General features: G+C 37.5%; 1 protein-coding gene across 1 annotated transcript in view; it reads left to right on the top strand.

Annotated features, from left to right (window-relative positions):
• The window catches only part of FREM2 (FRAS1 related extracellular matrix 2), a 147,334-nt gene that overhangs the window by 98,246 nt on the left and 32,588 nt on the right, over window positions 1–16,500 (top strand). Inside the window, exons 7-8 of the mRNA XM_057707553.1 lie at window positions 13,806–13,955; window positions 16,134–16,343. Of these exons, the coding sequence (XP_057563536.1) occupies window positions 13,806–13,955; window positions 16,134–16,343 (360 nt within the window). The remainder of the gene's footprint in view (window positions 1–13,805; window positions 13,956–16,133; window positions 16,344–16,500) is intronic.

Genomic DNA, 16,500 nt, shown 5'->3' with positions numbered 1-16,500 from the left:
TACCCAATTTCCTCATAACAGCACCTACCTCACAGGATTGTTATGAAGAATACATAAGTTAATACATGCAAAGCACTTAGAACACCAATATGTTTAGCTACCATCATTAGCATTGCCAAGGCAAGAGTGCAATGGTGTGCTTACCTTCTATTTCAACTACTGAACCAAAAATTCTTCAGAGACAAGGTCTGTGTCTCCATCACTACATCCAGCACAGAGCATGATGCCTGGCCCATAAAAGGTGTTCAATAAATATGTAACACCTGGATGGATGAACGCATGGAAGCAGGCAGGCTGGCCAAGGCTACCTTTCTTAATATTCCTCCTATTACTATTTTTATATGATTTTTAAATTCAGACAAAAAGCATAAAGCTCAATTTATCAAAAATGAAAACAAAAACAAAAAAAAAAAACTTGTTTAGTGGGTTTATAAAATGCCAAAACATCTAAGAACAAAATATGTGCCTCTTCACTTACTTGAATTTACTTAGGTCTTTCTCTGAAAACCAATGGCCAGTCTCCCACCTAAAGGCTGCAAAGAGGCATTGCCGTTGCTCTAGAAAGCTCTACCTACTCCAGCTTATGTTCAGCTATTAGAGTATAGATGCTAAACATCTTCTTAGTGGCATTGTTTTTATCTGAACACTCATAGCCTTGAATTAGCTTTTAGCTTTCCCCACATGAGCCACTTATTTAGCTGTCGAGTTCCATTACCCACACCCTGTCTGAACTACCTTTTAACCACTTAGTCCACAGGACTCAGCCCTAACTCAGGGCTGCTCCTTTTATCCCAGGAGCCTATATGGCTCTATTTTTTTTTAAGAACTTTTATTGAGATACAATTGACGTACAATAAACTGCATATATTTGAAGTGTACAATTTGATTTTTTTTTTCGTTAGTAATATATATATGGCAATCCCACTCTCCCAATTCATCCCACCTACCCCCCCCCGCTTCCCCCACTCTATTTTTTTTAATTTTGCTTTTTAAAAATACTAGACAGCTCTTCATTCTCTATAAATGAAAACAAAACACAAGTCTAAAGGATTAAACACGGTATTATCTTACGACCCATGCACATTACTGGGTAAATTTTATCTGAATATGAGAAATCATATAAAAATCATAATGCCTACATTTTTATCATCTGGGTTTATGGTTTCTTCTTAGTGTGCAAACCATTTATGAGAAAAAAAATGTTTTTTAACTCTTATTTTTCCTTGAGAAGAAGCAACTGTTCTCTTTTCAATAAAGAATAGAGAAAGTCAGCATAAACAGGTCACGTAAATGCAGAATGAGAGAAATCGCTGTCAACTAGTATCATTATCGACGAGAAAACACCAATCCGAGAAGGCCAGGAAGAACATGCACAGACCCGAAAACTTAGTGACCTGACTTCGCACTGCTGGACTGGATTTCCTCCGTATTGCAGACCAGAAATCCAAGAACCAAGGAGGCTGACTTCCCCAGTGTCAGGCATTTCAGAAGTGACTGAAAGGGGACTTGCACTCATGGCTCGTAGAACAGTTTCCTGTGTTTTTTTCCCCGTCACTGCAAGAGGGTAGAAGACTCCTGGGACCACTTTTCAGGTTCTACACTAAGAAGCAGTGGAGCAGAGTTGGCCACTGCTACTGAGTAATACAAGGAAAAACAGGGAAAGAGGACAAAAAAGGAGTACATCCTCTCAGCTTGAAATGGAACAGCTCTAGCTATTTATTCTGGAGTCCCTTCCTTTTCTGCCTGCAGGCATGTTTCAAGTGTCAATTATTGAACAGCCTGTGGTCAAGATTATTTATTTTTCAAGTGTCAACCACATGTTTTTATTCCTGAGACCTCAGGCAGATTGTGTTTGACACCATGTTGGCCATAATCTTTCTTTGTTCAGCTGTTGGGATTCCCACATAAATCACCCTGATGTCAAAGTCTCCATGGATTCTGAAATCTTACTTTCGAAATTCACTTTAGTCATCAGGAGTCAAATTGTACATGCATGCCTTCTGATGGGTAATTTTGGCAGCAGTAACAATTTTAAATGAATGGAGAATTTAAGCATAAGATGACATTTATTTTCTTTCCCTCTTCCTATAATGGTATGCTCTTAATTTTTTTTTCTTTTTTTTTTAATTTTATTTATTTATTATTTTTTGGGGGTACACCAAGGTTCAATCAACTGTTTTTATACACATATCCCCGTATTCTTAATTGTTTTAATAAAGACGTTTCAATAATGAAGTATCTTCACAACAGAGGAATACTGATCTATAACATATTCTAATTTTTCTCTTACGTAGACTATTGAATGTCTGTCTTTACAGACTCTCATTACACTTCTTTAAAGAAAATTTTTCTAAAAAGGCTCGCTTTTCCATTTTTTAATCATTTTCAGAGAAAGTACTACATAACGAAAAAAGCTCAGATTTTGCAGTCTTAGAAACTTACGTTTGAATCCTGCTTCCACTATATATGAGCTATGTGACCTTGAGATAATTATTTAATCTAAGTTTCAATTTCATTTTGCTTGTAAACAGCAGATAAAAACAATAACCTTACAAGGCTGTTGGGAGCACTATAGGTAATATAACAAGATTCTAGAGATTCTGATGTAACCTGGAGAGGCAGACACTCAGTAAAAGTAGCTATCACATCATAATATTACTCTTGCATTAACTTTAATATTAATTGGTGTGTTTTCACAAGATGAGCTTTAGAGCCATAATGATTATTTTGGATTAGAAACTCTGGAGGCAGTATCTGTCTTAGCTGATGTCTCTGCACATTTTTTTATGACCTCGGATGTCAGGCTCCAGGCTTCTTGTTGGAGTTTGTAGATGAATAATACTTGATTTCTGCCTTTGGGGAGGTCCCTGTCTAATGAGGGAGATGAGTGAGTGGATGAGTCATGTGAATACAGCGTGGAAAGTGCGATGTGAGGAGTGTGAGCAGCAGGACTTGCTTGACAGCTGTCAGCGGGGAGGAGGTTATATGTGAAAGTGGAAAGACACAAACTTTGCAGGACCCTGGGAGTCTTAGATAATGATTTTTTGGAAAGTGCCATAGCTACTCAGTTCCCTAGAGAGCATACTCATCCACGACACTGTGAAATATTGCAGCCATTTGGCAAAGATGCCAGAATCTGTTGAGTAAAAAATGTTTTAAAAGATTTTAACAAGAGAGAAGAGACTTTCTGTTCTATAATAAACATTTCTCTTAAATCTAATATTTTGAGGTTATATTTAATGGTGGTATGTTATGCAGATTAATTCTTGCTTAGTATTAATATTTTTAGTACAAAATTATTACATGAGTACCAGATAGAAGTACATCAACTAAATGGCAGTAGTCTTAACCGCCCGCTTCAAACCCATACCTCTCCCTTGAGGTCACTTGAGTATGATGTGTGGCTTTTCTGTACACACATTGACATGCACACATTTTCTTTTTACTTTATTAGAAGTAATTATTGTTATAGTGAAGAGGCAACGAGCACATATTCTAGAGAGAGAGACGGTCTGACTTCCTTTCCACTTATTGGCTATTGATCTTGAACTCCTGAACTTCAGTTTCTTCATCTGTAAAGTGAAGATGCTAATAGTACGTACCTCAGAGGGTTATTAGCGCTTAGAACAATTCAGGTGCACTGAAAATACTCAGTGTTTGTTTTTCTACTTGATCATTTTTTGCATATTATTTTATATTATACTTATTTCATGTAACAATGTATCATGAAAAGCTTTTTGTGTTGGTACACATTAACTCTACTAATTCTTTTTAATGGCTACATAGTATTCCACAGTGTAGCTATAGCATATTTTTAAAATTTCCCATTGATGAGCATTTAGTTGTTTTCAGATCTTTTTCTGTTACACACATGAGATAGTAAATATCCTTTTCACATATGCAAGATATCTTTTATTTGCCTTGTATTTATCATTACATTCAGTTTTAGATGCAGTAAGAATCCTATTTAGGAAATTACAAATTGAATCCACTGAGCTGAGAAATCAATTAGTGAGTTATAACCACTTTTCATTCCTCTCCATTGTTTATATGATGTGATAGCATATAGGATAGAAACAAAAATTAAAAGAGTTTTAAATATACTCTCCTAGAAGTGGGTTCTCACCAATACTTGTTGGATAAAGCGTATTCAGGAAGCCTTCTTCAAATGCTACTGGATGGTGGAAACCTCTGATGACCTTAACATTTAAATTTTATTTTAAACTTGTATCAACCCTGAAAAAGACAAAATTAGAGTTTTGGAGTGAAACTAGATTGACAGTAGAATCTCTGATTGCAGTATCTTTTTTGGAGAAAGGCTCAGCACGTGTTCTCAACTGAAATCTTGAAAAGATTCAGTCCTTAAGTATAAGCATTTTAGACATGTCCCGACTTTTCTTTATTCTTTCTGAGAAAATTATAGCTGGCAAGGAAAAGAAATGTAAAAACATGCCTTTACACTGATATATCTCAAATATATATTTGAACTTTATTTTTTCAACAAGACTAAATATGAGGTCATTCTTAAGAATGTGTGTTTATGTATTTTTGAAAGAAAAATAGGGAAAGGCCCAGTCAAAATTATTTAAAACTAATTTTTAAAAGATGTTATTTATAGAAGGAAGTTAATTTCATTTTTTTCTTCCTATTTACAAAAGTAATAGAGGCTACTTGGAAAAAAAAATAAAATGTATAGCAAATTAGTGTGTGGAAGAAATGTGTAGGGCTTCCTAGGTGGCACAGTGGTTAAGAATCCGCCTGCCAATTCAGGGGACACGGGTTCAATCCCCGCTCCAGGAAGATCCCACATGCCGCAGACCAACTAAGCCCGTGCACCACAACTATTGAGCCTGTGTGCTGCAACTACTGAAGCCCAGGTGCCTAGAGCCCATGTTCCGCAACAAGAGAAGCCACGGCAGTGAGAAGCCCACGCACCACAACGAAGAGTAGCCCCCACTCACTGCAACTGAAAGAAAGCCCGCACACAGCAAAAAAAGACCCAACACAGCCAATATAATTAATTAATTTTAAAAAAATGTGTAGCAAAGGAGGTAAAATTTCCTCATAATCCCATCTTTAAGAAATACCCAGTTAGCAGTTTCATATATATTCTTTCTTATTTTTCATGCAATAATATGTATATAAATAACATGAATTATTTTATGCATACCATTCTATAACTACCATGTAAAAATTGTTTTCTTCACAGATATGTACAAAAATACTACAGCATAATATGTGCTATATCTAAAATTAACCAACGTTCCATTTTTCGTAGTTGCCTTAGGTCCTTTATTTATTTTTTAGTGATTATTCTTTTTTTTTTAAATGAAGTATAGTTGATTTTAAATATTGTGTTACTTTCAGGTGTACAGCAAAGTGATACATTTCAGTTATACATATATACATAGCCTTTTTCATTATTTTTTTTACAGGATATTGTATGTGTTGATGCTTCCCTGTGCTATACAGTAGGACCTTGTTATTTATCTGTTTTCTGTATAGTAGTGTATCTGTTAAACTGCCTTAGGTCCTTTAAAGGAATCAAACACCAGGTGTAAAATGTAAGTTTCCTCTAGTAACAGTCAACTACCATGTGCTCCAAGGTAGCCATGATCATACATTAGATAAATATTTTTTCAACTTGCTTTATTTTTAAAATCAGCATTGTGTTTTCAAGATCTGGTTATTTTGATGCATTTAGATGAGTTTTAATTATCCATTCCCCTACTGACATTGAGTTTTGTATGTATAAATAATGTTGCATTAGACATATTTGCAAACATTCCTGAATATACGTGTACGGAACTATTATAGGGTGTATACCTAGGGTCATGCAGGATGTGCAAGTTCAGTTCTACCAGATATTGTCAAATCCCTCCAAAGTGATTAAAGCAATTTACCTTCCTACCAGCAGCATCTGAGAATGTCTGTTTGCTCATATTGTTGAATTATTTGGGTTTTGCTAATCTTATGAGTATTAAATAATGTCTTATTTTAAGATTATTTACATATAACAGTGAAACTTTTCTCTCCTGAGACTTGGATGTTTATACAATTTTTCCATTTGCTGTTAGAATTGTTCTTGTAGATTTACAGGAGTTTTAATTTATTTTGGACACTATGCTTTGTTGGCGGGGACAAGATACATACGTACACTAGACAAAGGTTATGTTGTGATTTTTTAAATATTCCTACTAAATTATTTTGTCTCGTCTATCATTTTCTGAACATTGTAGAATAAAAAACTCACTATAATCATAGATTAATCAATATTATCCTGTAATCTTGTCAATTTTTGGTTTATATTTCTATATAAATTCAAGATTATTATATAATCTTGGTGGGTTATTCTTTTGTATTATATAGAGTTCCTCTGTATTAATGATTTTTGCTTTAAATATTGTACTGGACTTTTATTAATGTTGCTACACCACCTTGCTTTTTTCATCTTGGCTTAATATATACTTCTTATATCCTCATATTTTCATATTTTCCTCAAGTTTTGTTTACAGCTATTTTTCATGTCTTTTTGTTTTTTAATCTAGTCTCCTTGAAATAAGAAAAGTTAAACAGTTTACTTTGTTTGAATTATGTAATAATATATTTGGGCTTTTTATTTGGGCTTTTCTGCATATGGGTGTTTCCTTTTCTTTCTTTTCTATTTTTTTCTCCTTCACAGCTTCTTGTTACGCCTGCAAGATTTTCCATATCCTTTGTGATTTTTATTTTCTGCTGGCCTCTGTCCTTTTGGTGGCAACTCATAATTTTAATGAAGATACTTTACTATCTGCCTAACAAGGTTTACTCTCTTGAAAAATTCGAGGACGTGGAATAGCTTAGACACCCACTGAACTCCTTCGCTTACCACTTCCTCTCTGTCGTCTCAAGTTTCAGTTTCGGCATTCAGTTGAAAATATCAATTACGATGATTGTTTACTTGCAATAAATAGTTGGATTTAGCCGCATATGTCATGGATTGCTCAGTATAGTTTCTTGCATCCAGTTCTTCCCTTTGATTTTGCTTTTCTTCTGTTCTGTTAACAATTTCTCAGTGTGCACGTGTAGGTAAGAAAACCTCTTCATCTTTGATGGCTGAAAATATCTATATTTTGTCCTCACTCTCGAATTCTGTTTTCCTTTGGTGTCTGTGACTCCAGTGTTGATTGACAGCCTGTCTCCAGACATAAGAGACCAGCAGAACCATTCACTTTTGGCTCCACTCACCGCTATGATGTCCTGTTGTTCTGTTGCACTTTTAGGTCACAGAGATGCTTATCTTGTTTTGAGCGTAGCTCTCCCTTCCCTTATCAAGTATAATAATGATGAAGGGAAATCTTCAAAGCTACCAAAAAGAAATGGCATACGATCTTTCATTTTTAATCTATCATTGCTGCTAAAGAAGCCAAGTAGAGGGTGGCATATCACAAAACGGTCTTTAACCAGATGTCAATGTCTTCACTAGCTTTTTAACCTTAAAAAAAGGAAAGAAAAAAAATCAACTTCATAGCCTGGTGTTTCGTTTTATGAATGAACTGTAATTCAACCAGTCCTCTTCTGAGGGATTCGGGGCTTGTTTTCAATTGTGCCCTAGTACAAATGAAGTACAACATACTTGTGCATGTGTCTTTGTACACTTATGTTAGCATTTCTATGCAATAAACCTCCATACATTGAATTGAGGGGTAAAAATTATGTACATTAAAATCTTGTGACAACCTTTTGTATCATGGTTGTCTTAGTTAAGATTAGTTAACTTAGTTAAGGGCACCCGCTTTATCTAGGTATGAATCCTAATCCACTGTTTCCCTGATGTGTGACTTCCGACAAATCTCTTTATCTTCCTAATCCTTAGTTTCCTTATTTGCGGAGACAGGACTAATATATTACGTACCTCATAGGGTGGCAGTAAAGATGAAATAAGATATTGAATTCAAAACACTTAGTGTGGTATCTAACCATTAGTTATTATTTGCTAAAGACATGAGTTAAAACAACCTGTAGACCTGTCAAGGTTTTCAGAAACACTGGTGCGATGCATGGGTTGGGTGAGGGGGTACATGGAAAATCTCTGTACCTTCTGGTCAATTTTGCTGTGAGCTGAAAACTACTCTAAAAAATATAGTCTATTAAAAAAAAGCAAAATATGGAGATATGTGTATAAAAACAGATGATTGAACCTGGTGTACCCCCAAAAATAAAAAAAAATTAAAAAAAAGTAAGAAAGAAAAAGAGAAAACACTGGTGCCTGGGAGCCCCCACTGGAAATGCTGATTCAATAAATTGGAGGTGAGACTGAGCATCCGTATCTTTAAATCTCCTTGGATGATTCCAATGCAAATCCAAATTGGAAAAGCCTGGAGGCGCAGAGTATTTAGAAAGTGACAGTAAAACACCCATTCTCTTGGAGTTCATTGTGGTGGGCTTCCCTTGCCCCTGCGGACTTGCTCCAGATTCAGAGGGCAGCCCAGCATAATCATTTTACTGCAAAGACAAGGACTTCGTCCTCCTTCTGAGGCTTTGTAACTCCCACTGCCTGCTGCTAAGGACAGCTGTCTTCTACTCACCCACCATGAAGATATATTTATTCCTTTGCTCTGGCAAATCAGTGATCCTGTTTTACACGACGTTCATTCACTCCACAAACATTAATTGAGCAACTATAGCCAGGCATTGATACATGAAGTGTTAGGAAAACATCAGTGAATAAAGGGGGCTTAATTCCTCCCCTTAGAGAGCTCAGACATGGTGCAGGGTACACGCCTGAGGTGACTGGGGCGGGGGAGGAGGGGAGCTTTGATGGAGACGCCAGAGTGCTGCACAGCACAAGCGACTTCTAAACTGAAACCTGAGAGGAGCAGGAGTCATCCCTACCAGGAGCCATGGCAGTGGTATAGCAAAGACCGGGAGTGCCACATTTAAGACATTCAAGACACTGCATTATTGGGTAGAAAAGAGGCCAAAATGAGGTTTAAAAGGCAAACTGAGACCAGATGTTTAGTGTTTTACAAACCATGTTAAGAAGTCCGTTAGCAATCCTACAAGCACTGAAACATTGAAAGACTTTCAGCAAAGGGATTACCATGATGAGATTTGCTTTCCTGGATGGCCTCTGATTAAGAGCCTGGCTAAGTGGCTGTTGGAGGAATTCAGTGGCAGGTGATGCCGGCTGCATCTAAGCTAGTGGCAGTGACCTGGAGAGAAACCAGGGCGTGGGCAGCAGCAGTGACTCTACTGCCTCCGTTTGAGAGTTTACCTTGAGGTGCCCGTGACACGAGCCCGTGTAGGCAGCAGTTAGCAAGGTCCAAAGCTCAGACGAAGAGATCTGAGTTGGAAATAATTTAGGGAGACTCCTTTGTATTATTTGCGGCACTGAACCAAAAGACGGCGTAAAAGATTTTTTTTATTTCATTCAGTTCTAAGCAAACATCTTAGAGCTACAAAGCCTACTTGACTGATGGTACAGGTACACGTGAGTAAATAAGGTTTGGCTCCAGATAGCAATTACTACTGGCACCTCTTCCTTTCATCTCATGAGACACAAAGTAATTGTAAACATCAATCTAGACACCACAGACTCAGCATAGGAAAAAAGTTCATTTTTTTCCCTGTGGGAAAAAACTCAAATTATTTTCCCTTTGTCTTCATTTGCAGGTGTGTGTGTTGTTCGGCTTGCCAAGCCTCCTCATCAACTATGTTTGTAAGAAACAGACGTGATCCTATCTGTGTTGTTAGTATTGAAAGTATCCCCCACCTTGAAAAGCGTGTGTGTTTAATGAACTAAAACAGACTTCTGTAGTCAGTGCCTTGAACTATGCCCTTTATTTAAAAGTGTTAACACCACAAAGGGTACAGAGAGCGGAGTTTGGCTTCCCGTAAGAATTTCACACTATTTCACGCAACCAATTTAAAACCTTCCTTGCGCTGCTCACACACTATTTGGGTATAACTTGTCTTTTCTCTGCAGAGGGAATAAACATGCATTCTGCCGTGTCATCCGTGGGTGGTGGAGTGGTGACGAATGACTCTTTTATGGTATTTTGTGGGTGTGGGCTGTGGGATACATGACTTGATTTCATCATTCTCTCATTCCGGGTAGTAATATCAGCCACCGCCTGTTTTCTCTATTAAGATTATGAACTTACAAGGCAGGGTGTATATTTCAGATCTGATTACAAAGTTAAATAGTTTTTTTTCTGATTTACTTGAAGTGGTAATGTGGGTATTTACAAAACTCATAGACAAAGGTCTACAGTTTACTTAACTTTTAAGAGAAACCAAGCTCCTAGAAAAAACAAACAAATAAGCGTCTTACCAAAGAGAGGTGAGTTAAAATTGTATTCATAAATCATAATAATTTGCAAGAACAAGCAATTCTTCTGGATTTCGCTCAGGTATCCTTTAACTGTTGGCAGTTTCATCCATTTACCCTTCTCTTCCTTTCACTTGTTTATTACCTACACATTCAAATGGTCCAGGAAACTCTTGCCAACTACTTTGACTGACTATCTATAACTCAACCCACTACTTGAAGGATTTTTAAGTCATTCATATTATTAGATAGTCACAAGATTCTGTACAAATGGTAACAATGATAAATAATATTGAAGTTTTAGAGACATACGACAAAGTATTGAGGAATGGAAATAACAACGATTATTCTTTTCAGTTCTCATTTAACCACGCTGAAGAGATATGGAGGTCTCATGCCTCACCATTTCTTTTTATCCATGACATAAGAAACTAGGCAGTTAAGAAGAATTATTTTTCTTATAAAAACTATTAAAGTGCGTTTTAATTTCACCATAGTTAATCACTTTATACTTTAATCGCAATGACTGCCGTTGACTGATAGACTGATTTTCCAGTCAACATGAATAGAGCACAGAGAGAGAGAGAAATTACATAAATAACGTAAATCTATGGATAGCAAAAAATCAATCTTAAGGAAAGAAATATCTTTCCTAACGCCTTCTATTAGCTGCAGTGGTAAAATTGAGAGGTTTAGGATTAAAACCCTTTTTCCATCCCCACTCTTTCTGCTGGAGGGAACAACATACTACACAATGGCGATATGATAATATTGGTTGCATTATTCACATAAATCTTGTTATTTATTGCATTGTTACATGTGCTGTGACCTCCTACCTCTCTCTCTGACACACACACACACATAAAGCACATATATCAGACACATAACAAATGTTCTACATATGGTAACTATTATCATTACTCTTCACTTTTTTTTTTTCATTTATTTTTTTACTTATTTTATTGGCTGTGTTGGGTCTTTTTTGCTGTGCGCGGGCTTTCTTTTTAGTTGCGGTGAGTGGGGGCTACTCTTCGTTGTGGTGCGCGGGCTCTAGGCGCATGGGCTTCAGTAGTTGCAGCACATGGGCTCAATAGTTGTGGCGCACGGGCTTCGTTGCTCCGCGGCATGTGGGATCTTCCTGGAGCAGGGATCGAACCCGTGTCCCCTGCTTTGGCAGGCGGATTCTCAACCACTGCACCACCTAGGATGCCCCCATTGCTCTTCACTCTTAATGACAACTTGGATACAAAATTTCAGAGTACTACATGGAGTTATTTTTGTTTTTTCTTTTATGAACTGCACATTAAGCTGTAACATCAAAACACTTGATCTACAGTTGACGGAGTGAGTCTGAACACACACATGCAGAATAAAGTTTTGTCTCTGTGTAGCCCATTTGGTGATTAATGGTCATATTCACTCACATGATTTTATTCTGTTCCACCTCTAGGATGTATCTGGGAGGAGTAGAGAGACAGGAATATGGGAGGTATCATTATTAAATAGAGGGTGTCCCTTACTGCATTTCACAGATCTCTCCCACAACTCAAGTCTAATCTGTGCAATGATGTAGTTTGCCAGGAATGTGAAGAGACTTAGATCACTCACTGGGTGCAGATGATCAGGCCTCTGCAATAATTCCAAAAGCCTTTTAAGAAGACATACAGATGTGCTCGGTGTGGCCGTCTGGTCAAAATAAGTGTTTACCGGGTTCCATCTTCACCTTTGCCCTCTACTCAGCTGTGAGAAATGTAAGGAATTTATTGGCTTGTGTTTGAGGTCCACCTTGGCTGAGGTTAATAAGATAACACCTTCATCTGCACACATCCACTCACATGCCCTTGCACTGTCCAAGGTGAAAGGATGAGAAGGAGGTGAAAGCATGCTGTAGGCAGATTTATCATCCTGTGAACCAAAACATGCAGGCAAAATTTCCAAGGTTGGTTTTGCATTATTCAAGAGTTCAGGGAGCTCTGTACTTTTTATCATGCTCCCCATATGAAGAAACAAAGAAAACACCATTTTCCAGTTTCAATAAAGATAATTTATTTGGGGGCAGGAAAGTAAAGAATCCTTACTCAACCTGAGCAGTGCACCAAATGGGTTTCCGGTGGTTTTGAGCCATGATTGCAGGGTTTTGTTTGATTTTTGTTTTGGCAATTCAGTTAGATGCTCTGAAATGTGATAGTCATCTCTTGAATGGCCTCGTGTTTTAGAGAACATTGATGTGAGTTGCATGACCTTTTAGACTTAGTCCTTTGGAGTCTAGTAAAACTGCACAGGGATGACTAAAGTGTCTCAAGTCAAAGGGCTATTTCCCTTAGTATGTGAATATACTCAATTAATTTATGTTTGTTGATGGTTGCTTATAAAATAGGCTCATAGTGGGTAAAGTATGCTCTTCATATGCTATTTCTGCAATTTCCCATGAGCCTATAAATATTTCAAAATAAGTTTTGGGAGTTTTTTTTAGTAAGCTCACAAATCATCTCTCATTTTTCTTCATTAGTCAGCTAACTGCTGTCCCTCGGACTTCTGGCAGCTGCCTCGCAAGGTAAACTGCTGGTCCCAGGTGGAATTAGACAGAGAATGATGGTTAGACCAATGCATCACCAATACTAGAGAAAAATGCAAAGTCTCCAAACCATGTGTCCTACTTTAATGACCTAAGTCACATGATTTTCATACATGTTTAAAACAAGTGTAAGCCCCTTGGTATGAGATTATTTCTCCAGTGGAACCTCAGTTGGGTATCAGGTACCCCCAAAACCCTATAGGTAACCTATAATCATGTCCTGAAGTCTTCAGGACTCATAATCATATATGTTCTAGGTATGCCAATAGGTGCTAGCTCTCTGGGGGTTATAACAGACCCAAATACATTGAATTAATGGACTAGAAGATGTCGTTATGCAAATAGTCTCCAGAGTGATGACTCGGTAGCAGACAGTAAAATGAGCATTTGGGCCAAATTCATAACATTTCAGCTTTATGTGTTTTGTTTATGTGGGTGCTATTTTACCAGCTAAACTTTTAGGAAGTACATTTAGAAGCCATTTATAATCCCACATACAGGAGACAAAGTAACTCATATGCCTCGAGATAAGAATATTCCATTAGAGGGAATTCCCTGGTGGTCCAGTGGTTAGGACTCAGTACTTCCACTCGGGTTCAGTCCCTGGTTGGGGAACTAAGATCCCACAAGCCTCACGGTGTAGCCAAAAAGAAACAAAACAAAGCAAAACAAAAGAAGTAATTAAAAAAAAAGTTCCACTAGACACTTTATGTATTTTTATTTTCAATAGAGGCATTTTGATCTGAAAAACTGTATAAATCTACGGATTAAAGAGACGTTATTGCTAAAAGGAAAAAAAAAATTGGTGATATAAGGAAGTCGATAAGAGGAAGCTAACGATTCTTTAGAATTTCATCCGTAGAGTTTGATGTGGAAAAGTAAATGTCATAGTAACGGCTTCTGTTTCTTCCTGAACAGAACCCGTCTTCTACTTTGGTGACGTCGAATACTCTGTGGACGAGAGTGCGGGCTCAGTGGAGGTGCGGGTGTGGAGAACGGGCACCGACCTGTCCAAGGCGTCCAGTGTCACTGTGAGGTCTCGGAAAACAGATCCTCCCTCTGCAGATGGTGAGCAGGTTCCTACAACAATCCTTTTATTCTACAATTGTCAACTTACTATGACAAAATACCTTAGAGTCCCAACACTTCACTTCTGTTAAAGCAGTCTGATTGAATGTATTTTTTTCCTGAAATTATTACTGTATAGTAGGTAAATCTAGGCTCTAGTTACTGTTGTGAGAAAATACATCTAAGGGCCACGAGTCAAAAGCTAGGTTATAGACATGTAAGTCAAAGGCTCTACGTTTGAATGCCTCTATTTGCATGAATTGGTTTTCTATACTTGGCAAATCTACCATCGTTGAATATTATGACATCATATGTGCAACAAGGGTAATCATGAAGGCCACCCTCATGGAAATCTAGTGACGTTTAAGTGTCACGCAGGTATGTATCTCCAGCTTGGCTCCTTCCTCATTTTAAACAAATGTCCCCATAAATGCTTAAGACCCAAAGACTTTTTTCACACTTCATCATACAGTCTGTCCTAGATGACACATGCTTGCTTTTACTCTGGAATCTATATCTGCAAAAAGTTTATCTTAAAGTTTAGGACAAGCATAAGATAAGAAATCTCATTTTGGGGGACTTACCTGGTGGCACAGTGGTTGAGAATCCGCCTGCCATTGCAGGGGACACGGCTTCGATCCCTGATCCAGGAAGACCCCGTATGCCTCAGAGCAACTAAGCCCAAGCGCCACAACTACTGAGCCTGCACTTTAGGGCCTGCATGCCACAACTACTGAACCCATGTGCTGTAGCTACTGAAGCTCGTGCTCCACAAGAGAAGCCATTACAATGAGAAGCCCATGCACTGCAGCAAAGCGTAGCCCCCCCTTGCCACAACCAGAGAAAGCCCACATACGGCAACGAAGACCCAACACAGCCACAAAAAAAAAGTTTCCGAATCGAGAAAAGGATCTAAAAAAAAACCAGGATGATATATGTATTAAAAAAAAAAAAAGGAAATTTCCCTCTTCGTGTGCTTTAAATGACCGATAATACTGGGTTGGCCAAAAAGTTCATTTGGGTTTTTCCATAAGCTGTTTCGAGCAAACTTTTTGGCCAAACCAATACAAACGATCTCTTTCTCATGGACACACACATGTGCATCATACACTCACCACACATTCATCACACAAAGCAAGCAGTGGCTGTCCCATTTTAAAAGTCATCCTTAGATTTTCACTTTTTTTAATGTTGTGGAACCAGCAAAGTGCTTTGCATGTAGTCAGTGTCCAATAAATGTTTGTTGAGCCGAATTAGTCATTTCTTTAGAGAAATTTCAAATCAAACAGAGAGATGAGAATCAAGGTGAAGAAACAGAGGAAAAGAAAAATACAAGTAGAACCACAATGAGATTCAGATACAATGTATGAATTAAAGGCATATACGCAAACATAATTGCATATTCAGAGGTAAATAGATACAAAAGGAGAGTTAGAGGAGGAGAAGATATGAAAACAAAGAAGAAATGATACTGAATTCTCTCCCCTATTCCGAGTCTTTACGGATATAGTGCCTGAAGTGTAACAGAAAGTTTTGTTTTTTAACTACTTGAGACATAAATGGAGATGTCAACACTAGTATGCACCCCACAGGCTGAAAAGTAATAAGCCAAAAACCAAGTATGTCTTTGAGAAGGAAGGATTGCTGTCTTTGCCTGGGGTAGGTGTGGGTGAAGCACGTGGGACAAAAGCTTCTATCTGAAACGTGTTGCTTTAACCAGCAGGCAATCACACACTTAAATAAGATGTTCTGTAGGAGCTTCTGACTATAAATAGATATTTAACTAATGTTAACAAAATTTCAATCTTTATTTCATATATAACTTATGATACTCAAATACTTGATTGATATGCTGATTACTTTTAGACGTGATTTTTAACACTGAGAATTCAAAATAGATTAAAAAAAACTATAAGCCAGACAGCTAAAGTAACTAAAGGTAAAATAACTTATTAGACATAGATAAGACAAAGTTCAGAACCTGATCTTTGAGCTACCATCGCAATAACCAATGTAGCTACTAATCTTTTGCATTTCATTAAGTGTACTTTTCTGTAACGTTACGCTAGTCTATGTATTTTAAAAAGAATTATAAATATATCTACGTAGTTGGCTTCTCGTAATTTTGTTTAAATTTAGTTAGTCCCCAGCTGAAAAATTCTTCTGTTACTGTCATAGCTGGAACAGATTACGTGGGCATCAGTCGCAGTTTAGATTTTGCCCCTGGAGTCAACATGCAGACGGTTCGTGTTACCATTCTGGATGACCTTGGACAACCAGTGCTGGAGGGCATTGAGAAATTTGAACTGGTGCTTCGAATGCCTGTGAATGCTGCGCTCGGTGATCCCAGCAAAGCCACAGTGGCCATAAATGATTCTGTCTCAGATTGTGAGTGTTTATTCATTTACGATGATAAGTAAAATGATAAGCGAGAGTTTATGTAAATGTTAAGTAAAATGATAAACTGGGGTTTATATACCTGTATTAGGTTGCTAGGGATGCCATAACAAAGTACTACAGACTCAGAAATTTCTTGTCTGACAGT

This window comes from Hippopotamus amphibius, chromosome 14 (genome assembly GCF_030028045.1).
Source record: "Hippopotamus amphibius kiboko isolate mHipAmp2 chromosome 14, mHipAmp2.hap2, whole genome shotgun sequence".
Classification (NCBI taxonomy): Eukaryota; Metazoa; Chordata; class Mammalia; order Artiodactyla; family Hippopotamidae; genus Hippopotamus; species Hippopotamus amphibius.
The sequence above is the reverse complement of the archived record's forward strand: the minus strand, read 5'-3'. Positions and strand labels throughout refer to the sequence as shown.